This window comes from Oncorhynchus gorbuscha, linkage group LG17 (assembly GCF_021184085.1).
Source record: "Oncorhynchus gorbuscha isolate QuinsamMale2020 ecotype Even-year linkage group LG17, OgorEven_v1.0, whole genome shotgun sequence".
NCBI classification, from domain to species: Eukaryota; Metazoa; Chordata; class Actinopteri; order Salmoniformes; family Salmonidae; genus Oncorhynchus; species Oncorhynchus gorbuscha.
In genome coordinates this window covers 55,893,706-55,917,999 of record NC_060189.1, presented here as the reverse complement: position 1 = coordinate 55,917,999, position 24,294 = coordinate 55,893,706, and the positions used below count along the sequence as shown (strand labels likewise).

General features: G+C 44.4%; 1 protein-coding gene across 5 annotated transcripts in view; it reads right to left on the bottom strand.

The window, feature by feature from the left end:
• LOC124001246 (lipopolysaccharide-responsive and beige-like anchor protein) overlaps positions 1-24,294 on the bottom strand; it is a 399,363-nt gene that overhangs the window by 308,666 nt on the left and 66,403 nt on the right. For all 5 annotated transcript variants that reach the window (XM_046307891.1, XM_046307893.1, XM_046307892.1 and 2 more), the window contains exons 7-22: positions 22,899-23,025; positions 20,805-20,924; positions 19,497-19,643; positions 19,002-19,199; positions 15,151-15,284; positions 11,584-11,692; positions 10,990-11,142; positions 10,208-10,376; positions 9,747-9,826; positions 9,540-9,602; positions 8,557-8,654; positions 7,638-7,730; positions 5,251-5,359; positions 4,233-4,314; positions 1,623-1,746; positions 721-913 (exon numbers count right to left, since the gene is read on the bottom strand). In XM_046307891.1, coding sequence (XP_046163847.1) covers positions 721-913; positions 1,623-1,746; positions 4,233-4,314; positions 5,251-5,359; positions 7,638-7,730; positions 8,557-8,654; positions 9,540-9,602; positions 9,747-9,826; positions 10,208-10,376; positions 10,990-11,142; positions 11,584-11,692; positions 15,151-15,284; positions 19,002-19,199; positions 19,497-19,643; positions 20,805-20,924; positions 22,899-23,025 — 1,999 coding nt within the window. The remainder of the gene's footprint in view (positions 1-720; positions 914-1,622; positions 1,747-4,232; positions 4,315-5,250; positions 5,360-7,637; positions 7,731-8,556; positions 8,655-9,539; positions 9,603-9,746; positions 9,827-10,207; positions 10,377-10,989; positions 11,143-11,583; positions 11,693-15,150; positions 15,285-19,001; positions 19,200-19,496; positions 19,644-20,804; positions 20,925-22,898; positions 23,026-24,294) is intronic.

Sequence of the window (24,294 nt, the reverse complement as noted above, 5' to 3'; positions counted from 1 at the left end):
ACCTGGCTCCGTAATCCAATATCAACAATTCATTTTTAAACAGCCTTTTTTTAAATTGAGTTTCTGAAATAAGAAGAGCCGGTAGTTTATGTTTAACTAGAGAGTGGGAAACTCAATACATAAATAAATGACTAGAAGGGATGGAAGAGGAAAAATAACTGATTCCATTAAGCCAGCACACTGCCGTTTTCACATCATAATCAGCACAAGATTTCCACCAGGCTTGATCTGACGGGCACAGAGAGAGAGGCACTTCTCTGTTAGTCAGTCACTATTAATCTATGAGTGGGTCGTTGAGGATAGGGGGGGATCTTTGGACATTTCCTCTGAGACTGTTATTATGTCAGGATCAAACTTAAAACATGGAAGCCCCTGACTGGCTGGATAGAGAGTTGAGATAGATCTTGACGGCTGAGCGCCCTGGAGACGCTGAGGTAGGAGAAAGGGCAGCGAGGTGAGTGGAGTCTAATTTCAGCGCTAAAGAAAGAGAGAGAAAGTAAGAGGAGAGTGAATGAGAGCGGGGAGTGTGTGTGTTCACAAAATAATGAAAAAGAGAAAAGGACGTAGCTAAAAAGAGGAGAGAGAGAACAAATAGATTGGAAGAGCAAGAGAAAGAGTCGACAATCCACAGAGACGTATAGAAACCTATCCAGAAGCCCTGGTGCTCTCCGTGAGACAGAGTTTGGTTGACCGTCTGACGGGGTTAATGAGCTCTCTGACCTTGGAGTGGGTGATGGACAGGGTGTCCACCCACACGCGCCAGCCGCCCCACTCGTACTTGATGGCGTGGTAGAGCAGGATGCGGAAGATGGCGTACACCATCTCAGTGACCTTCTGCTCCTCGCTGCTCTTGGGGTTGATGAAGCACAGGGAGAGCATCCAATCCTGCCACACCGAGCACTGCAGCAGGCTCCTGATAGACACACACAAACACACACAAAGATATGAGCGCTCCGAAGACTAAGCACTGTATGTGCGGGCATACACACAAACATTTGAAAACAATTCTACATACACAGCACACTCATGTAGTGTACAGATACACAATATCACACATCTTCAAAACATCCTGTACTCTGAGCATATGAAGGACAAAGCTTGTTGGCCTCACTGCAGTAAAGCCCCAGCACGGCGCCAGCATGAGGAACTGGGAGATGTAATCGGACAGGGGATGTATGCCAGGAAAACGTCCTGAACTCAACCAGAGGGCTGTACTGAAGTGATATTGGTGCCGACCTGGGTTAAAATAGTATTTGTTTCCTTTCAAATACTCCCTAGAGTGGATTGATTGTGCTTGATAGAGGTTGCCTGGCGCAACTGAACCAATGGAATAGTCGCAAAACTGCAAAGCTCCTCCCACCTGGCACTCGAGGGGGGCTCAAGCAAACCCTGAAAGTATTTGAATGATTTCAAATTCTATTTGAACCCAGTTCTTGTTTAGTGGTAGTCTATTGCAGAGTAGTCCACTCCGGGGCTGAGTCGTTCCTTACCTCCTGTTATATACGCTGTTATTGAACAGATCATGATCATGTCTGACAGGAAGACCCTGTCGTAGTGTACTATGTAGTGTACTACAATGTGGTGTACTTGGTAGTACACTTCAGGGCTGAGACGTTCCTTACCTCCTGTTATCTTTGCTGTTATTGAACAGTTTGATCATGTCTGACAGGAAGACCCTGCGCACCTCCATGCTCTCTGGGGAGAGGGGAGAGTTCTTCAGCAGGGCAGCGATCACCTTCAGGACCTCTGTCAAAACACAGGAAAACACGTTCTGTTAATGCCCCGTTACGGTGTCTGACACGGTTTAATACACAGACGCACTACTTTCCCTGCAGGGTTACTGACTCGGGTCGTACAGAACAGACGGTCAGCAGAGGAATGCAGAGAACAGACTGTTGTCTGTCATAGTATAATATCATCATTAAAATAAGGAGTTTTTAATACTGATTCACCAAATAAGAAGTGATTAAGCAAGAGACATAATCTGAGAATTCATTTAAATAAATGAATAAATCTAAATAAATTCTGATTGTTTTGAAAGTAGTATGAAAATTGTGACATGCTACAATACTGATTTTAAAAACATTTTAAATATCTTAATATTGATACTGAATAATACCATTTTACTCCCTATGAGTGATTCAAATTGTGTATCCTAAATAGCAAAAATATAACATATTTTTCAAATGAACACACTTTCCAAGAAAACAAATCAATTGCAGAGGGAGTAAGAGTCAGACCACAATTCAACAACACAATCAGACAATTCATCTCAACATGTGTGAATCATTGTGTCACAAGCCATCTTGATTTCACTGTCAGCAGACACCTCAACATCTATGTGGTGGAAACAATCAAACAAAGTTTGATATTGTTTCAACTCAGAGATGTGTGTGTGTGTTTGTTTGTGTACCACGCCTGCCAAAGTCCTATGCAGGCTTCCTGGAACCCTTTCTTTGGTTAACCTAAAGAGGCTGTTTAGATGAATTATATAGACTATGTCAGTGTCCATTTAGCTTGAGTCAGGAAGGGGGGGGTTATGATTTCACTTTGTCGTCTTGGACCTTGGTGGTAACCGATGGTAACCAACAAGGACCCCTCGCAGACCAGACGTTTGTTGTTTCTATACGCCTTAGTCAATCAAATTATGAATCACTGAACTCTCACTGCCAGAAAATGACCTCTGCATGTTACTGGGGGATGGAGGGATGTGAGTATGGGGTCTCCCCCCCCCCCCCCATTTGGTCTTGGGTTCTTTCCATGGAGTTAATTTAAGGGAAACGGTACTTCCTTAGTTTGTTTGATTCGCTCTGACGTTACTAAAGACTGCAATCAGGCCCATTTTGAGGCTTCAGAGCAGATAACATCAAGAAGAGAACGCAGGCAGCTACAGTAAAGGAGAAACAGACTCCATGGTGCTCCCATGGCTCAGAACTCCCATAAAGTGTGTTCAGTTCACATGCAAAAAGCACATAGGACTGTCTCCATGTAGTGCACATGACTGGATGCCTTTACCACAATAAAGGGCCTATGCTAATCAATGTGTGACTATGTGTGTAACACACACACACACACACAAATGAGGCTAAATTGTACGATTAGAGCAGGGTTCAAGTAAACCTCGGTTGTGATTTCAGCCTGACTCAGTTCTTTTCCCCCTCTCCGCCACAGCTGGGGAAGTTGATTCTCCCACATATGAAAAGGTTTTGAGAGCTGGCATGTGAAATTAGAGGTAAGTAATGGTCTGAAAATACTAGACGAGGACAGGATGAGACAAGTACATTGATCAAAGCAATGAGGTTGCTATGGGCTTGTTACGTTGCATCAAACAGAAACTAAGCATGGACGTTGTCCCTCTTAATGAGGCATGTATAGAAAAATATGCCACTGGTAGTAAAGGGAAACAGCTACATCTCTGGGAGTATTACTTTAAATGACTGTATGTGTACATTATCAGAATATTAAAAAGATAAACATCAAATGAGAAACCCTTTGCAGAAGACAGGACCATAATTCAAGCCATTTTAAATCTTTCTAATTGCCCAGAAAAACAGTACATTTGTCTGTGAGATACATTTTGAACTATACATTCCTGTTCCTCTAAACTCTTATTAAAAACACCACATAATGCAATAGTATATCAACTTAATGAAATATTAAGTTGCCATGTTAGCTTGTTGCATCATTTCCCGGATGGGATCAAATACCTACTTTTGAAAAATGACAGTTGAGTTTCAAAAGTATTAACATTATATAATGCCGCAGGGCCTGGTGTTGATTTCATGAGGTCTTTAACGATGCACTCATTTCATACAGTTCCACTTCAGCTGTTGTGTGAACATCAACTGAATAAAACGGATATTTCACAACTTTCATTTGCTGTGAAACATTATTTTTTTTAAATGTACTATCACAATATAATTTCATTACGTAGCTTTTTTTTCTCTCAATAACTACTCGTCTTGATTATTTTTTCAAAACAACGATGGACTTAAAATGTACCAGCCCAACACGACCTCTTATAGCCCAACACGACCACTATTAGCCTAATCGTATATGATCACATACCGTTTGAGTAGTATAGTTTTGTAGCCTCAATTTATGCTCCACATTTGTTGGCCAGTATATAACAGTGGCAGCGGCCGTGAGGGAGAGGAGGCTCTCTAGGTCTGGTCAAGCAGCGGTAGGTAAAGGGGATTTATTTAGTGGTGGGATGCCGAGGGGTGACTCACGCGGGTTGACAATCTTCACATTGGAGTCGGGGTCCGGATGCTGTTTATGGATCACTTGAGTGCAGATCTGCTCGGTCAGGATCTACGGAGGAGGAGAAAGAAGAGACGAGGGGAGAAAAGAAAAGGGAGAAATAGAGGAGAGACATAAATACTTTTATGTGAATCTATAGCTCATAGCACCAAGAAGTACATGAGTTCCACATTGCAATTCCACAGTATTCAGTTCAACCAGGATCTGCACAGAAAAGGGAGATATGAGATTTACATAAATACTTTCTGCATCTATAGCTCATACTAACAGCACCAGGGAAGAGGTACATTGGGCCATACAGAAATCCACATATGTTCCTATGTGTTCACCAAGTCTTTACAGAAGAAATACGCAACAAGAATCAGTGCCGAATCGAATAGACGGCAATCTCACAGTAACAGCAGAGGAGGAATACAGGACGTTCCCCCAGTGTCTCCTGACGATCCCATATATTTACAAGGTCAGATACAATGATTCCTGTGGCGTTTAATATAGTGTGCATTAATGTCCATCAAAAGTCTTGGTATGCCATTATAACATAGATACATTCACACAAATGACCATCATTTGAGTTATTACCAATGGGTAATGATAGAACATCATGATTCAAAACGGACTGCAATGTTTTCAGAAGGGATATGCTATTCAGGTCCAGACAGAAGGAGAATAGCTAGAGCTGACGCAGGCCACAGGAAAACTAGAGTTTAACTACACGTTCTATACAACTTAATCAAACAAACTATAAAAGTGTTAACTCAGAAAACACACTTCTAATCTAAATAATGTGTTCTCAGAATTCATTCATGTGTAATCAGTGCATGTATAACTGAACTAATACAGTGATGGAAATCATCAGCCAATGCAAATACAAAATGGAGGGCAGTTAGTATTAGGATTTATGGGGGAGGCAAAGAGAACTACTACATTTTCTTATAGACTGTCCTACACATACACGGCAAGGAAGAGACGAGAGAGGGACTAACTGACCTCGAAGAGCACGTTGTAGGTTGTCATGCTGAACTGGTTGGAGTGGAGCATCAGTCGCTCGTTGAGCAGGGAGAAGAGCCCGTGACCCAGCATGACCTCTGACTTCCTCCTGGAACAAAGGTCAAGGGTCAAACGATCAGTGAGTATCCATTGACATTTGGTACCAGCGCACTGATCACTGTATCCACAGTGTATCGTGTTGCACTTAATTACATGCAAACATTTTAACTAGACAGTTAACTATAAATTCACAAAAGCATTACTTGGCACCATTGTATGGTATAGCAAGCAATGTTTCCAAAATGTCGGGCAGTACATATTCCATTTTGGGCTGTCGGTCAAGGACTGGTTGAGGACAGACAAGGAAAATTCCCGAAGCCATAGGGTGAGTCAAGGACTATGAATGTTTGTGAACCGCCGCTTGTGTAAGTTTACCAGGGCATCAGAACACATTTGAACACAGTTGAAAGACATGAAAAAAAGCAACCCTGCAGAGGCCTGTCAGGACCCTTCAAAGACAAGTATCCCTCAGAGCTTTCATCTCTGAGTATCACGCATCTGTACATATTCTGGGATGATAAAGATAGTATTAGTCAGACAGCAAAGAGTCTGACTGTCTCAGAGTTTTTCTCTCAGGCCCCCTTCCAGCATTAGGGAACATCCTCTACACACGCACGCATGCCCACGTCGATTTCTAAGGGCACAAGCACTGTTTATGACAAACTGTTCGGTCACCTCTTGTTGGCGGAGAGAAAATGTTGCAAATTTAAAGAGTATTTCCTGCAATTTGACTTTTTTTAAATGGGGTGCAGAGCAAATGTTGCAGGTTTAAAGCATGTCCAATGTGTTTTCATGTGATATATCTGTGACTCAGACATTACAACAACATCTATGGGCTACAAAACCTAGATAAAAAATGGTAGCTGACATGGGCTAGTTGATCTGGACATTCTGACAAGCTTGTACATTCTACTATTCCAACTTTCAAGAGAAAGTTGGACTGTGTTCCCGAAACAACAACAAACAGAGTGAAATGTTTTTTCTTTTTTTGGGGGGGGGTGGCACTGGGGCTGAGGATGAGGCTAGAGCTGAGGAGGATGCTGGGGCTGAGGATGAGGCTAGAGCTGAGGATGATGCTGGGGCTGAGGATGAGGCTAGAGCTGAGGATGATGCTGGGGCTGAGGATGAGGCTAGAGCTGAGGATGATGCTGGGGCTGAGGATGAGGCTAGAGCTGAGGATGATGCTGGGGCTGAGGATGAGGCTAGAGCTGAGGATGATGCTGGGGCTGAGGATGAGGCTAGAGCTGAGGATGATGCTGGGGCTGAGGATGAGGCTAGAGCTGAGGATGATGCTGGGGCTGAGGATGAGGCTAGAGCTGAGGATGATGCTGGGGCTGAGGATGAGGCTAGAGCTGAGGATGATGCTGGGGCTGAGGAGAGCTGAGGATGATGCTGGGGCTGAGGCTAGAGCTGAGGATGATGCTGGGGCTGAGGCTAGAGCTGAGGATGATGCTGGGGCTGAGGATGAGGCTAGAGCTGAGGATGATGCTGGGGCTGAGGATGAGGCTAGAGCTGAGGATGATGCTGGGGCTGAGGATGATGCTGGGGCTGAGGATGATGCTGGGGCTGAGGATGATGCTGGGGCTGAGGATGAGGCTAGAGCTGAGGATGATGCTGGGGCTGAGGATGATGCTGGGGCTGAGGATGATGCTGGGGCTGAGGATGAGGCTAGAGCTGAGGATGAGGCTAGAGCTGAGGATGAGGCTAGAGCTGAGGATGATGCTGGGGCTGGGGAATATGTACTACCACTGATCAAACGTTGGGAGATCAAAAAGGAATCAGTAGAATTGGAAATAGAGCCTCAATGAGACCTGCACTGTATTTCATCCTGGGTTGTTGTCTTTCGACTCTGACATCTTAATTGGTCGCTGAACCAAAGGAGGCTTACGAGTGGCTAATTTGTTATCTAAAACACTTCTACACAACTAGAGGCAATTTACTCTCCAAAGAGAGAGAAATAGAAGGGGCTTTAATAGCAGCTATTCATTTTACTACCAGGCTGAACGAGGATTAGATATCGACCTCCACCTGAATGAGACCCTTTTCTCTGTAGATACTCATCTCCATGATGGGATTATATAACTGAGGAGAGGCCATTTTGAATTGAAAACACTTTTGGCTGCCTGAAGGTAAATTACTATAGAATAGGAATAATTACATCAATGACTGAGCCTAACTGAGTCCTTCTTTAATCTGGAACAAATGTGCTTTTAATGTTCAGGGCAGAATTGAGTGCTTTTATGTGACCAAACGTACAGACAATTCTTAATAATATCCTACAGACAAGAGTACAAGGTAAGTGACAGCAACATATTAGTTGTTCTTACTTAGCGGGCAAGTGTTTGAGGAAGTAGCCCAAGACTTTGAGTGCCTGAACTCTGATTCCTTCACTGTTGGAAGCCAGCAGCTTGTAAATGGCCCTGTACAGAAACAAAGAAAAACACACGAATAACTAATTTCACACATTTAAGCAAATTTAACAGTTTCTCAAATTATAAAACCAAAATTAGTGTATCAGAACCAAACATTTACAGAATCACTTCATGACAGGTTATATCTGCTTTGTGAACCTACTATACAGGACATCTACTTGGGTCATAAAATAGAGGCGGTTGGAGCCTTTATGAGTGGCTAGTAAAATGACAAGGGACCCAAAATGCGCGTCAGACAAAGATTTCCAGAAGCCTTGAAAGTGGGCCTATATCAGACACCATCCCAGACATGCATGGTTGACACACTACATTTAACCCCCTGTGACAGAGAATGCAAACAGGGTGACTAAATAAGCTACATAAATCTTGTGCGCCGTCGTCGCCGAATGTCAATAGTCCTGCAGATAAAGGATCAAATGAAGCCAGTAAACCATCTGTATTGGCCTCAGTGTCATCTGGCTTCATTTTGGCTTCATGAAACACAAACAGAACCACAAGGGCACATCTGAAATGGCAGCCTAGTCCCTTTATAGCTTCTGGTTAAAAGTAGTGCACTATTATACAGGAAATAGGGTACCGTCTCCGGCACTACAAATGTAACACGGTACCATTTCGACGGCACACACAAAGTAGGCTCACATCACAGCGATCTTGTTCTCAGAGGCCGCAGGGCCTGTGGTGGAGTGTGCGCCACCCGTTGCCACGGGAGATGACGTTATAGTTACAGTACCGTCATAGAAGTCAAACGACTGGAACGGGCACTCCCATTGGAGCTCTGTGATGGGCGGCGGGTCATTCTATTCCTGAAGCTCACCGTACTCCGTTGCGCTGATCAAAGGCCTGCACCATGGAGCCGTGATGCTCCGACATCAGAGCCACCAGCAGCTGAAGCACATCCATTAGATTGTCGTCCTGGGAAAATAAATACAGTTGTACTGAATTGAATGAATCAGACCAGGGAGGAGGCCCTGTTGTTAGCATTATTAGCAATATGATAAATAGTGTGTGTGCGCGCGCTAATGGGCTCGCAATTAGCATCGCCTTTCACTGTGGAGTCATGCAACCCAACGAGAGATGAATAGTGTGGCTAGTAGGTGTGCTGTTACGCCATGTATCATCATGAAGCAGACACCAAAACACACCCTACTGTACAGACAACCACATGGATGCGGAGTACCCACAAACACAGGCATTGACCATGTAAGTGCAATAATTAATACTGTTTATTTTCGCACTAATTATTGATTAATTGGTGACACAACATCAAAGATCAAACCAGTTTCCATCTTGATTATCTACGGATGAATAATACACGGAAACAAGGGAATTATCTGATGAATGAACAATCCACAGATGACTGCAGAGCTCCTGAAGGAGAGCAGTTACTCCCCTTGTTCCTGCAGGGATCAATCCTGCTTGTTTTACAGCACCATCATTTCTTTATGCATCACTGCAGTGTAAACACAGAGGCTTCTGTGAGAGGGAGGGCTTGGTGAAACTGGGCAACGGTTAAAAAGAGCCTGGTCGGTTCCCCGGCACAGTGTGATTGGTCTGTCTATCTATAGCAGAGAGGAGAGAGGGTCTGGGAGGCCGGAACTGTTGGCTTAGAGTGCCACCTAGTGGGCAGTTTTATACCTCAAAACTGTAAAGGAGCATCGAGTAAGAACGAACAGGAATTACTGGAGAGTGGACACTGCATGGTGCAGCTGCATACTCGTTTTAACAATAAAGTATCTATTGTATAAAAGTAGTGCACTGTATAGGACATGATATTTTGAATGATCTTTTAGTTGTAACCTCATGCATGGTGAGCAGGTAGTTGAGAATACTCTGAAGCTCATCTTCCTTCACTCCGTAATCCTGAAAATAGAGAGCACAGAATATAAATCTAACGTTTCACCGATCATAGTTCTTGGAGATTAACATTAGGTGCAAAAAGGCGAAATACATATATTATTTTGAATATCAAACGAAATTCTCATTATATACACTTTATAAACTAACCTTCATTATGAGTTGTTTCACAAACAGCAGCAGAAAGGCTCTGAGAGAGTGGATCTCCTTCTGATTGGGTCTCGGACCGTCTACACACACAGACACACACGCAGAGATAAAGTCATTAGAGAAGGTCTGTTGTCAAAAGGATGTTATTTAGGACGCGATGCAGAGCGCACAGCTGTAGGTAGACAATACAACATGTTTATTCCAGGTTTAGGAGACAACATAGAGGTACAAGGAGGACAGGAAAGCACATTCTGCAGGGGACACAAAGGACTGGATGATGGACCCAGGTCCACACAGCAAAAGCAGCGTGCTGCTCAACTTCCATGTCAACACTACAGCAACTCTGGTCTGGGGGAGGAGAGGTACCCGTCTGTATCAGTGTGTGTAGAAAAGTGTGTGTTAGTGGAAATATGAAAGAGTGAGGTGTGTGTGTGTAGGGAGGCATGTGTGTGTTCTCTTACCGAGGCCCTTGGGCGTGACTCCGCTGCGGTCCTGGGGGTTGACGACCCAGTAGTAGTACTTGAGCGTGTGCATGACCTGCAGCACCGTGCCCACCCTGCGGATGGCGTTGTAGATGGTCACCGTGCTGATGAACTCAGTGGACAGGTAGGTGTACAACACCAACTGCACCTGGGGGGTGAATGCGCACACACACACACACACACGTAAGAGCACACACACACGACTAACCGATGCCCCCGCACATCGACTCTGTACCGGTACCGGTACCCCCTGTATATAGCCTCGCTATTGTTATTTTACTACATATATTATTATTAAATATATATATCTTTTTTTACTTATCTATTTTTTACTGAACACTTATTTTTCTTAAAACTGCATTGTTTGTTAAGGGCTTGTAAGTAAGCATTTCACTGTAAGGTCTACATTCAGCGCATGTGACAAACAACATTTGATTTGAGGTGAAAAACCGAGCATGAGGTGAGGCAGAAATAAAATCCAATAGCCTAACCGACTGAATGGTGGGCTGTCGCTCTCATGTACTGGAGGAGATACACAAGGACTAGAGTATGAAAGGATGATGATGGGATGGGCAGAGGTGGATGGGTGTGTGTGTGTGTGTTTGCCTGTCTACACGTCACATGTGTGTGTCTTCATGTGCCTACCTGCTTGCACAACTGTGTCCTTGACTGTGTGTCACCGTGCATGTGTGTGTCAGCGTGCATGCGTCTACCTGCCTGCACATGTGTGTGTTCCTGTGCCAGTACCTCTCCTCTCTTACCTTGGCAGGGGCATGGATCCAGATGGCAGGGTTGAACAGGATGTGGTCACACAGCTGCTTGAGCAGCAGGACGCCGTTCTGCAGGTTGCTGAGGTAACGGGCGAAGGCCAGCACGATGTCCAGGACGGACCGAGTCACATGCACCTTGGAAGACTACATAGGAGGGAGGGAGCAGAGGACATCCACAGAGAGAAAGGTGAATCAGGTTAACTCTGTGTCTAACAAGCCCACTGTAACCTCTAAATGCAGCTAAGCAATTAGGGCCTTAGATGTAAATAGACATTTAGAGTAACCTGTATACCTGACCACACACACGCGGACACAATCACAAGCTAGCAGATGTAGGGGCGTTTAGCACTGGTCTCAGAACAGACAAATACAGTACGGAATTGGAGGGCACAGCACTGAGGCTGAAGGACAGACAGCTCACTATCTGCTCCTCTCTGATGTAATGGACAGAGTGCTGGGAAATCATATTATCCATCTTTCAATTTCAGCACAGAACAGCAATTAGGACGGACGAGAGGAAGACTGCAGAGTGTGAATGTGTCTCTGGCGAGGGGGGGGTGATGGTGTGTGTATCACGTCTCTCACCTTCTCCAGGGTGTAACCGATGACCAGGAAGCCCTTGCAGGCCAGGACCTGCTCTTGCATAGCCACAGAGTTCTTCAACAGCTCCATCACAAAGGACAGCAAAGTGCAACTGGGAGAGAGAGAGAGTGGTTATCTGCTGAGTAAGACTTGCCCCTTACAGGGTATATCCTATAGTAATGGCTAATATAATGAGGGTGTCACCATTCTGCTGTGAGAACACAATCTATGCAACACCTTTCCCTTGAGGGCAGACAACAGCCACAAAGCCATGATTGAGAACATTACTCAAGGATTGGAGCACTAATATTCACAGCTGGTATCCAGGTTTAGTGAGTAGGACAAGACAACATCACTCAAGGACTAGGACACTAATATTCACAGCTGGTATCCAGGTTTAGTGAGTAGGACAAGACAACATCACTCAAGGACTAGGACACTAATATTCACAGCTGGTATCCAGGTTTAGTGAGTAGGACAAGACAACATCACTCAAGGACTAGGACACTAATATTCACAGCTGGTATCCAGGTTTAGTGAGTAGGACAAGACAACATCACTCAAGGACTAGGACACTAATATTCACAGCTGGTACCAGGTTTAGTGAGTAGGACAAGACAACATCACTCAAGGACTAGGACACTAATATTCACAGCTGGTATCCAGGTTTAGTGAGTAGGACAAGACAACATCACTCAAGGACTAGGACACTAATATTCACAACTAGTATCCAGGTTTAGTGAGTAGGACAAGACAACATCACTCAAGGACTAGGACACTAATATTCACAACTAGTATCCAGGTTTAGTGAGTAGGACAAGACAACATCACTCAAGGACTAGGGCACTAATATTCACAACTAGTATCCAGGTTTAGTGAGTAGGACAAGACAACATCACTCAAGGACTAGGGCACTAATATTCACAACTAGTATCCAGGTTTAGTGAGTAGGACAAGACAACATCACTCAAGGACTAGGGCACTAATATTCACAACTGGTATCCAGGTTTAGTGAGTAGGACAAGACAACATCACTCAAGGACTAGGGCACTAATATTCACAGCTGGTACCAGGTTTAGTGAGTAGGACAAGACAACATCACTCAAGGACTAGGGCACTAATATTCACAACTGGTATCCAGGTTTAGTGAGTAGGACAAGACAACATCACTCAAGGACTAGGGCACTAATATTCACAACTGGTATCCAGGTTTAGTGAGTAGGACAAGACAACATCACTCAAGGACTAGGACACTAATATTCACAGCTGGTATCCAGGTTTAGTGAGTAGGACAAGACAACATCACTCAAGGACTAGGACACTAATATTCACAGCTAGTATCCAGGTTTAGTGAGTAGGACAAGACAACATCACTCAAGGACTAGGGCACTAATATTCACAACTGGTATCCAGGTTTAGTGAGTAGGACAAGACAACATCACTCAAGGACTAGGGCACTAATATTCACAACTGGTATCCAGGTTTAGTGAGTAGGGCAAGACAACATCACTCAAGGACTAGGACACTAATATTCACAGCTGGTATCCAGGTTTAGTGAGTAGGACAAGACAACATCACTCAAGGACTAGGGCACTAATATTCACAACTGGTATCCAGGTTTAGTGAGTAGGACAAGACAACATCACTCAAGGACTAGGGCACTAATATTCACAGCTGGTATCCAGGTTTAGTGAGTAGGACCAGACAACATCACTCAAGGACTAGGACACTAATATTCACAACTAGTATCCAGGTTTAGTGAGTCAAGACAACATCACTCAAGGACTTTATTCACAACTAGTATCCAGGTTTAGTGAGTAGGACAAGACAACATCACTCAAGGACTAGGGCACTAATATTCACAACTAGTATCCAGGTTTAGTGAGTAGGACAAGACAACATCACTCAAGGACTAGGGCACTAATATTCACAACTGGTATCCAGGTTTAGTGAGTAGGACAAGACAACATCACTCAAGGACTAGGGCACTAATATTCACAGCTGGTAGGTTTAGTGAGTAGGACAAGACAACATCACTCAAGGACTAGGGCACTAATATTCACAACTGGTATCCAGGTTTAGTGAGTAGGACAAGACAACATCACTCAAGGACTAGGACACTAATATTCACAGCTGGTATCCAGGTTTAGTGAGTAGGACAAGACAACATCACTCAAGGACTAGGGCACTAATATTCACAACTGGTATCCAGGTTTAGTGAGTAGGACAAGACAACATCACTCAAGGACTAGGACACTAATATTCACAGCTGGTATCCAGGTTTATTCACAGGACTAGGACACTGGTATCCAGGTTTAGTGAGTAGGACAAGACAACATCACTTGGACTAGGACACTAATATTCACAGCTAGTATCCAGGTTTAGTGAGTAGGACAAGACAACATCACTCAAGGACTAGGGCACTAATATTCACAACTGGTATCCAGGTTTAGTGAGTAGGACAAGACAACATCACAGCTGGTACACTCAGGACTAGGGCACTAATATTCACAGCTGGTATCCAGGTTTAGTGAGTAGGACAAGACAACATCACTCAAGGACTAGGAGTAGGACACAACATAATATTCACAACTGGTATCAGGTTTAGTGAGTAGGACAAGACAACATCACTCAAGGACTAGGACACTAATATTCACAGCTGGTATCCAGGTTTAGTGAGTAGGACAAGACAACATCACTCAAGGACTAGGGCACTAATATTCACAACTGGTATCCAGGTTTAGTGAGTAGGACAAGACAACATCACTCAAGGACTAGGACACTAATATTCACAGCTGGTATCCAGGTTTAGTGAGTAGGACAAGACAACATCACTCATGGACTAGGACACTAATATTCACAGCTAGTATCCAGGTTTAGTGAGTAGGACAAGACAACATCACTCAAGGACTAGGGCACTAATATTCACAACTGGTATCCAGGTTTAGTGAGTAGGACAAGACAACATCACTCAAGGACTAGGGCACTAATATTCACAGCTGGTACCAGGTTTAGTGAGTAGGACAAGACAACATCACTCAAGGACTAGGGCACTAATATTCACAACTGGTATCCAGGTTTAGTGAGTAGGACAAGACAACATCACTCAAGGACTAGGACACTAATATTCACAGCTGGTATCCAGGTTTAGTGAGTAGGACAAGACAACATCACTCAAGGACTAGGGCACTAATATTCACAACTGGTATCCAGGTTTAGTGAGTAGGACAAGACAACATCACTCAAGGACTAGGGCACTAATATTCACAGCTGGTATCCAGGTTTAGTGAGTAGGACCAGACAACATCACTCAAGGACTAGGGCACTAATATTCACAGCTAGTATGCCATTTGCGCTGCCATCATGCATGGTTGAATCCATTGAATGAACAAAACAACTTCTACTTAGTGAAAAGCAAAATACTCCAGACTGCAGGGCGAGTTCAAGCACCGCCCCCATCAACACAATGCACTTTCTCCCACATGGCTACACACGGATGTGTACAGTATTTTAAAATAACTGAATAAAGTCAAATCAATCGATGAATAGAATCAGACAGTAGTCCACTACCAGACAGAGGTGTCCAGTTCATCGCTGGTGTGCTGGAGGTGATCCAGCTGTGCAAACAGGGGGAAGAGGACCTGCACTCCCCCGATGGAGTGGATGGCACTCTGGACCGAGTGGGTCACCACAGCCTTCACATCCTGAAGAAGGGAGGAATACATACACAAGGATCAGAGGTAGAAATACAGTAGAATCAGAACCCTATCCCAACCCTATGGACTGGAAACAAAGGCTGGGTCTTGTCAGTCTGCTTCTGCTTTCGTCTCCGGTGGAAAACAACGCGGATTGGAGGCGGTGTCACATTTCTCCCTTGTACACCTGGTGTGGTGTTGAAAACACAGCATAACTCCTCTGAACATCTGTCTCCTTTACAGCACTATTACACCTATCGCTAACGGTGATGGGCTGAGTGGCGGGCGCGTTACCGCGACGTTGAGTTAGTCTCCGAGGCAACATGGCTCAGGTGTCTAGTCTGTTTACCCTGATGAGGGTTTTGCTAAATGAGTTCTGTGGATAGAATATTTTCGTGGTTTCATACGGTCAGATCCCACAGCAGCTAAATGTGCTATTATGAGCAAGGCCCTTTTCCTCGTGTGTTTACGTTTCCGTCTAACAACGAAACAAGATATTAGTCATTGTGAACACATACGTAGAGGACACTACGCTACAGACACACGTCCATGAATGGAATACTAACAATGTGCTAACAATAGACGATGGGGTTTGTGTGTGTGTGTGTGTGTGTGTGTGTGTGTGTGTGTGTGTGTGTGTGTGTGTGTGTGTGTGTGTGTGTGTGTGTGTGTGTGTGTGTGTGTGTGTGTGTGTGTGTGTGTGTGTGTGTGTGTGTGTGTGTGTGTGTGTGTGTACAAACACACAGGCCGAGCTGCCTCAGAAAGACAAAGGAGCTCATGCGTTGACTAAACGCGCTGTGAGGCTCAGAGACAAAACTCAATTACAGTGAGAGAGACAATAGGAGAATGGAAAGTCATTAAATAAAAAGGACAGCTGTGTGTGTGTGTGTGTGTGTGTGTGTGTGTGTGTGTGTGTGTGTGTGTGTGTGTGTGTGTGTGTGTGTGTGTGTGTGTGTGTGTGTGTGTGTGTGTGTGTGTGTGTGTGTGTGTGTGCCTCCTAATGTGCATTTAATCAGGCATGCAGACGACCTTCTGTGATAAAGAAAGTCAAAAATATGGATTTGAATGAGAGTTGGAGAGAAATACATTTGTGAAGCACTTTCATTACAATACTTGTCATCTAGTTGTTGCTACCTGGAACTTACATGTTAACAAGTAGCCACCAGAACGTGCCAATTTACATGACTCAGAAATAAATTAACTCATCATCCTCAGTAACTACAAGGTCAAATAAAGTATTGTATAATTTAATAAAGTGCTTAAAGAAAACTCAGGAAACACCACCTTGGTTCAATATGGAAACGACTGGTAGGCAGATCTAATTCTGTAATAGAACAGGGTAATGTTCTGTTCCCAGCCTGCTAGCCAGCCAGGTGCAGAGTGGTTCATTCTCACCTCTATCTTAAAGGAACAATCCACCCTTTCATTTACAGTGCTAAATAACACCACTATGTGAGAACAATGTTTTTTTGTGAACAAATGTTTCATTTTAGCGTCATAATAAGGTTGGTAGCAACATGGAAAATCGTTGTGGAAGTCTGTTGTAGCTCAAGTTTACGACAAAATCCACAATGCAATGCTCTCTATGGGCTGGCTGGATAGCTTGCTAGCAAACGTAGCTGCACACAATAATACCAAACACAAAATCAGCATGTGAAGTAGCTAGTTTGCTGTAAAATCCCCTAAACAAACTGCACTATCAATGTAGGAGACTACAACCTCACTATGTTCAACCTGCAGATTGATGTCAAATCAAATTCTATTTGTCACATACACGTGTTTATCAGAAGTTATTGTGGGTGTAGCGAAATGCTTGTGTTTCTAGCTCCAACAGTTCAGTAATATCTAACGAAATGCTTGTGTTTCTAGCTCCAACAGTGCAGTAATATCTAACTAAATGCTTGTGTTTCTAGCTCCAACAGTGCAGTAATATCGAACTAAATGCTTGTGTTTCTAGCTCCAACAGTGCAGTAATATCTAACTAAACGCTTGTGTTTCTAGCTCCAACAGTGCAGTAATATCTAACTAAACGCTTGTGTTTCTAGCTCCAACAGTGCAGTAATATCTGTCAGAGCAGCATAGACTAAGATACAGTAGAATAGGATAGAATACAGTACATAACAGATGAGGAATGTCAGAGCAGCATAGACTAAGATACAGTAGAATAGGATAGAATACAGTACATAACAGATGGGGAATGTCAGAGCAGCATAGACTAAGATACAGTAGAATAGGATAGAATACAGTACATAACAGATGAGGAATGTCAGAGCAGCATAGACTAAGATACAGTAGAATAGGATAGAATACAGTACATAACAGATGAGGAATGTCAGAGCAGCATAGACTAAGATACAGTAGAATAGGATAGAATACAGTACATAACAGATGGGGAATGTCAGAGCAGCATAGACTAAGATACAGTAGAATAGGATAGAATACAGTACATAACAGATGGGGAATGTCAGAGCAGCATAGACTAAGATACAGTAGAATAGGATAGAATACATAACAGAACAAAATAAGTAAAACATTATTAAAGTGACTAGTGTTCCATTATTAAAGTGGCCAGTGATTTAAAGTCTATGTATATGTGCCTCACCGAGTGGAGTCTGAAATTCGCACCAGCAGATATACTTTTGAGGAGATGGGAAAAGTTGCCCTTGCTACATCAATGGGCTGCGCGGTGCATTCTGGGCAATTCTGGGACAGATTTGTTGGATACGTTCCCAACCAGCAGACTGTCGTTGGATTCCTATCTCCTTTCTCTCATCTCTATGACAACTGCACCCTGCAATGCACTCTGGACTAAAGAGGCAGGCAAATGGGAAAAATGTGCTAGGCCCTCCATTAAATTACACATTTCTAGAGGTAGGAATATCACAGAAATATGATCAGCATTCACATTGGAGAGAAGGTATCCTCCCGAATTATGACTTCGGCCAGTATTGAAATCTGACATGTATGATAGACATTTTGGTGATCTAAAAGTCGTATTCCTATTAACTTCCAGTGTAGTGAGAGTGACTTTAACACAGTGCTACTTCATACGAGACGGATTTCTGCCTGCTTGAATGGCAATAATGGCAATGAAATGACACAGGGAATCGATAGAACATCACTCAGAGATGCACGAAAACAATATAACATTCAAAATGGGTGAACTTTTCCTTTAATTAGAGGTAGATAGAGCCGGATGGAGGTGCTTCATTATCTGTCTGAAGGTGTGTGTGTGTGTGTGTGTGTGTGTGTGTGTGTGTGTGTGTGTGTGTGTGTGTGTGTGTGTGTGTGTGTGTGTGTGTGTGTGTGTGTGTGTGTGTGTGTGTGTGTGTGTGTGTGTGTGTGTGTGTGTGTGTGTGTGTGTGTGTTACAGGTTAAGGGTCAGGGCCAATAGGATTTTGAATGGAAATTAATTGTAGATCCCCCGTGAAGATAGAAGAACAAAACGTGTGTGTGTGTGTGTGTGTGTGTGTGTGTGTGTGTGTGTGTGTGTGTGTGTGTGTGTGTGTGTGTGTGTGTGTGTGTGTGTGTGTGTGTGTGTGTGTGTGTGTGTGTGTAACAAGCGGCCGAGGCACCTGAGTAGGGGATAAGAATAACCTGCAGAAGTGCCATTAGTCAGGGTGGATTGATAACTTCTTTCAACATTGACTCGATGTCTAGCTTAGATGGTTTACATTACGGTGCAGTAGCACTGCCAAAAACACATTTCTGTGCGTGCGTCCGTACCTGCAGCATGAGTGCGTGTGGCGAGTGGACGAAGATGGAGGCGTTGTCCTTGGGGGAGGACTCCAGGCACAGCTGAGCGTCAGTGGCGCGGGGGTTGTAGGAGAAGGAGATGCCAGAGGACAGCTTGCCGTCGTACAGTAGGGTCTTGTGGTGCTCAGCAAACAGGAGGTCACTCTCAGCCTTGTACTTGAACGTGCCCTGAGAGAGACGGCAGAGAGGTCAAATCAATTATCAGGAAGGAGACTTGAGTGTGACTTTCATTTCTATTTTTCTGTTCGGTTTAAACCTTACACACTACTAGTGATAGTCTGTAGTGTATCTTGAAATAATGAATGATATGAGAAAGGAGGAAGATCCACAATCATTCATGTTTCACATCAAATTGATGAGTGCAGACCTTCCTTGTTTGATCTGTTGGGTATCCAAATGTCAGGGCGTTTTGGAATAGTGGGACTACTGCATACTGCACGATGACTGGGCTTTGCCTCTACCTACCTTGTAACCAGGCCCCAGCTGGTAGATGGCCAGGATCTGGGCTGCACTGAGGGCCTCGCCAAACAGATACACCGCCCCCATCTGACCACAGAACACGCGGTCGGCGTCCGCCGTCTCTGACGAACCCAGGAAACACTTGTCGAACGTCTGAAGGGAGGAAGGGAGGAAGGAGGGAAACAAGGAAGGAGAAATGAACAAGCGTTAATAAAGAGAACGATGACAACTCAAACAGCATGAATGAGTGTGAATCAACACACCATCGGCATACAGAGAACATACATTTCTATTCATCTGTTCCCTCCTGTATGTTTCCTAGAGCATGTGTAAATAGGCAGGGGATGAGCTTAGCATTGTTATCAAGGAGGGAGAGGTATCAATCAGCCATATCTACTGTAGGGTATCGAGGCCCTCTGTGACACTGTCACACCAAGAGGATTGCATTAGTAAAGCATCTTCATTTGGCTAAAACTGACATGAGAATCTTGTCTTCCACACGAGAGAGCGAGAGAGAGAGGCAGAGAGAGAGCGAGAGAGCGAGAGAGCGAGAGAGCGAGAGAGCGAGAGAGCGAGAGAGAGAGAGCGAGAGAGCGAGAGAGCGAGAGAGAGCGAGAGAGCGAGAGAGCGAGAGAGAGAGCGAGAGCGAGAGAGAGAGCGAGAGAGAGAGAGAGAGAGAGAGAGAGAGAGAGAGAGAGAGAGAGAGAGAGAGAGAGAGAGAGAGAGAGAGAGAGAGAGAGAGAGAGAGAGAGAGCGAGAGAGAGAGCGAGAGAGAGAGAGAGAGAGAGAGAGAGAGAGAGAGAGAGAGAGAGAGAGAGAGAGAGAGAGAGAGAGAGGCAGAGAGACAAAGAGAGTGGTTTCACCCTTGAGCCCTCTGTCAGCTGAGACAGTGATTATATCAATCAATCAGAAAGAGTGGGGCCTGTGGGGAGGTGCTGTCCTCTTCTAACAACCTGTACTGCAGTAACAATGGGTCTCTGTGGTATATCAATCACAACATATACCATACGTCTGTGTGGAAACTTTTTTATGCAAAGCACAATGGTTCAAATTGAAGAGTTCTGGATGGACAGCTGCAAGGCTTTCTTGTTGATTGATTGATGACTTCAGAGAAATGTTTTGATTGAAAACTGGCATCAAAATATACTTTTGGTTACACACATGCATAACAACCACAACTTCTAGGTTCAGCAATATCCCATAACACAGCATAGATGGGTAAGAATGGTTGTGTGAGCGTAGAGGTTTGTGGTTACCGCAGGAATAACATTATAACAACGATGATCAGTATAGTATGGATCGATTGCTACTTACGTCGCTGGTGTTGACGAACCAGGTAATTTCTCCGTAGGAGGCGAGCTCTCCATTGACGTAGCAGCTGATCTCACTGTTCTTCCAGCGGTTGTAGACATGAACGATGGTCACCATGTACCACTGAAACAACAACACAGAACAACTTAACCACCATGGACACCATGTACCACTGAAACAACACACAACAACTTAACCACCATGGTCACCATGTACCACTGAAACAACAACACACAACAACTTAACCACCATGGTCACCATGTCCCACTGAAACAACAACACACAACAACTTAACCACCAGGGTCACCATGTCCCACTGAAACAACAACCACCATGGTCACCATGTCCCACTGAAACAACAACTTAACCACCAGGGTCACAATATCCCACTGAAACAACAACTTAACCACCAGGGTCACAATGTCCCACTGAAACAACAACTTAACCACCAGGGTCACCATGTCCCACTGAAACAACAACCACCAGGGTCACCATGTCCCACTGAAACAACAACCACCAGGGTCACCATGTCCCACTGAAACAACAACTAAACCACCATGGTCACCATGTACCACTGAAACAACAACCACCAGGGTCACCATGTACCACTGAAACAACAACCACCAGGGTCACCATGTACCACTGAAACAACAACCACCAGGGTCACCATGTCCCACTGAAACAACAACCACCAGGGTCACCATGTCCCACTGAAACAACAACTTAACCACCAGGGTCACCATGTCCCACTGAAACAACAACTTAACCACCAGGGTCACCATGTACCACTGAAACAACAACCACCATGGTCACCATGTCCCACTGAAACAACAACCACCAGGGTAACCATGTCCCACTGAAACAACAACCACCAGGGTAACCATGTACCACTGAAACAACAACCACCATGGTCACCATGTCCCACTGAAACAACAACCACCAGGGTAACCATGTACCACTGAAACAACAACCACCAGGGTAACCATGTACCACTGAAACAACAACCACCAGGGTAACCATGTACCACTGAAACAATATCTACCAGGGTCACCATGTCCCACTGAAACAACAACCACCATGGTCACCATGTACCACTGAAACAACAACAACTTAACCACCATGGTCACCATGTACCACTGAAACAACAACAACTTAACCACCATGGTCACCATGTACCACTGAAACAACAACTTAACCACCATGGTCACCATGTACCACTGAAACAACAACTTAACCACAGCACTAGAATGAGATTATAGTTCTATGACACCCTAAACACCTCACCAGTTTCACACATTTTTGTTGTTGTTGTTATAATGTTTTAAATTATAATTTAATTTACAACAATGGTAATGAAGTTACTTACAAGATACAATGAATAATAGGCTATGTTATCATGAGTTTCACATTGGCAGCAGCAAACCACCAAAAAAAGCATTGGCCAGCCTTAATTTAGCCTGATTCCTGGCTGCCTTCACAGAGTTACCCTTATGAGACATCGCCCGATCAGCTCCTAAACCCCTTGGGCTACAATCCCACCTACATCGGCTGCTCAGATTTCTGTCAGACATTGGAAGAATCCAGTGAAATAGGTTATTAGAGTTACCAGGCAGACAGCTTGGGAGATAAGACCGACTGTGGAATACAGAGGCCTAAAGATAGAATGAGGTTCTGAGTCTGAGGAGGAAGTAGAGTAGCGTTGTTCCACTCCGGGGGATAACAAGTTTTAATTGGCCAGGGGTACCATGGATCTCACCAATGCTGTTGGGCTTGACTGGGTCTGGGTGCTATGGTCTGGCTGTGTGTCGTGCCCCATTACATCATCCCTCTCTCTCGTTCCTGCTACCCTTTTTTCACTGTTCTGCTCTGACAATACTGGCCCCCAGAGGAAGGACCAAATGACTATGCTTCATCCCAAGGGCCTAGACAAGAGGGAAGTGTATGTGTACTATGTTCTCTGTGTGTCCTATGCGAAAGAGAACATGTTTGTGTGTCCTACTTAGCACGTGTTTCTATGTTTTATGAGTGCTAGGTTTGTGTGTGTGTGTCTCCCACAGGACCGTGTCTGTCTGTCGGACGGCCTGGCCGTCTGCCTACCTTCTGTGGTTTGAAGTCATATTTCACACAGTGCTGGAAGCCCTTCCCCTTGGACTTTAACGAGGTCACAATCAAACAGCCGCCCACAAAGTGTGCAGAGTATCCCAGACCTTTGTTTGTGCGAAAACTACAGGAAGAGAGGGAAGAAAAGAAAGAGACAGAAAAAACACATTTCAGTTAGTGAGCGCGACGGCTCACTCTAACACACCCTAACACTCAAGGGCAGACGGGGGTTGAGACAAGTCAATCTGCCAATAAATCATTCAAACATACAAATTTAAAAAACACTTTGAAAGCGGAGGAGAGACAGAGATGGCGAAAGCCTCAATCATTTGTCAACTTCACAACAAATTCCCATTTGTGGGTGTCTGTGTTCTGAGCGATCAGGGGCCCCGGCGGTCGCTGTGTGTGATTTAGTGAACTAATCTCTTTTTAAAAAGGGCAGAGTCTGAGGTACTTTTACTACAGACTTTTCTGCCTCCAGCTGGCTGGCTGTGTGTGGTTGGTTATCATTTTCAGAAGGCTCACCAAACAGAAGGCCCACCAAATCCCGGCACATCAATTAGATTTTTTGACAGAAATTAATTATCGGCTGAAAATAGGAACGAGTGAGGCACTGATTTACTGTCCCTGAGAGAGGGAGGGAAGAATGGAGAGAGGAAAGAGTAAGGGGAGAGAGAGGAGAGATAGGGGGGGAGAGAGAGGAGAGAAAGAGGAGAGAGAGGAGGGAAGAATGGAGAGAGGAAAGAGTAAGGGGAGAAAGAGAGAGAGAGAGAAAGAGCGAGAAGGATGAGAGAGAGAGAAGGAAGAGAGAGTGGTAACTGGAAACGGAGAGGCATTGCATCAATATGCCTACTTCATCTGGTAATGTGTGTGTGTGTGTGTGTGTGTGTGTGTGTGTGTGTGTGTGTGTGTGTGTGTGTGTGTGTGTGTGTGTGTGTGTGTGTGTGTGTGTGTGTGTGTGTGTGTGTGTGTGTGTGTGTGTGTGTGTGTGTGTGTGTGTGTGTGTGTGTGTGTGTGTGTGTGTGTGTGTGTGTGTGTGTGTGTGTGTGTGTATTAAGCCTCAATTTGATGTCAGTTGTTTTTTACAATTTGGGGATGACTTCATCCTACAATTTTGATGAACAAGGGGAAAATATCAAATAGCTTTCCTTGGCGTGCAAATACAGTACACACACACACACACACACACACACACACACACACACACACACACACACACACACACACACACACACACACACACACACACACACAGGGAAAGGGAACTACGGGATGAGCCAAATTCTATTTGAATACACCTGAATAATATCAGATTATCCATACAAAATGTATGCATGGGTATCGCAAGTCAGGATATGAGTAGAGACGTCATTTGCATAGAGAAGGAGAACAA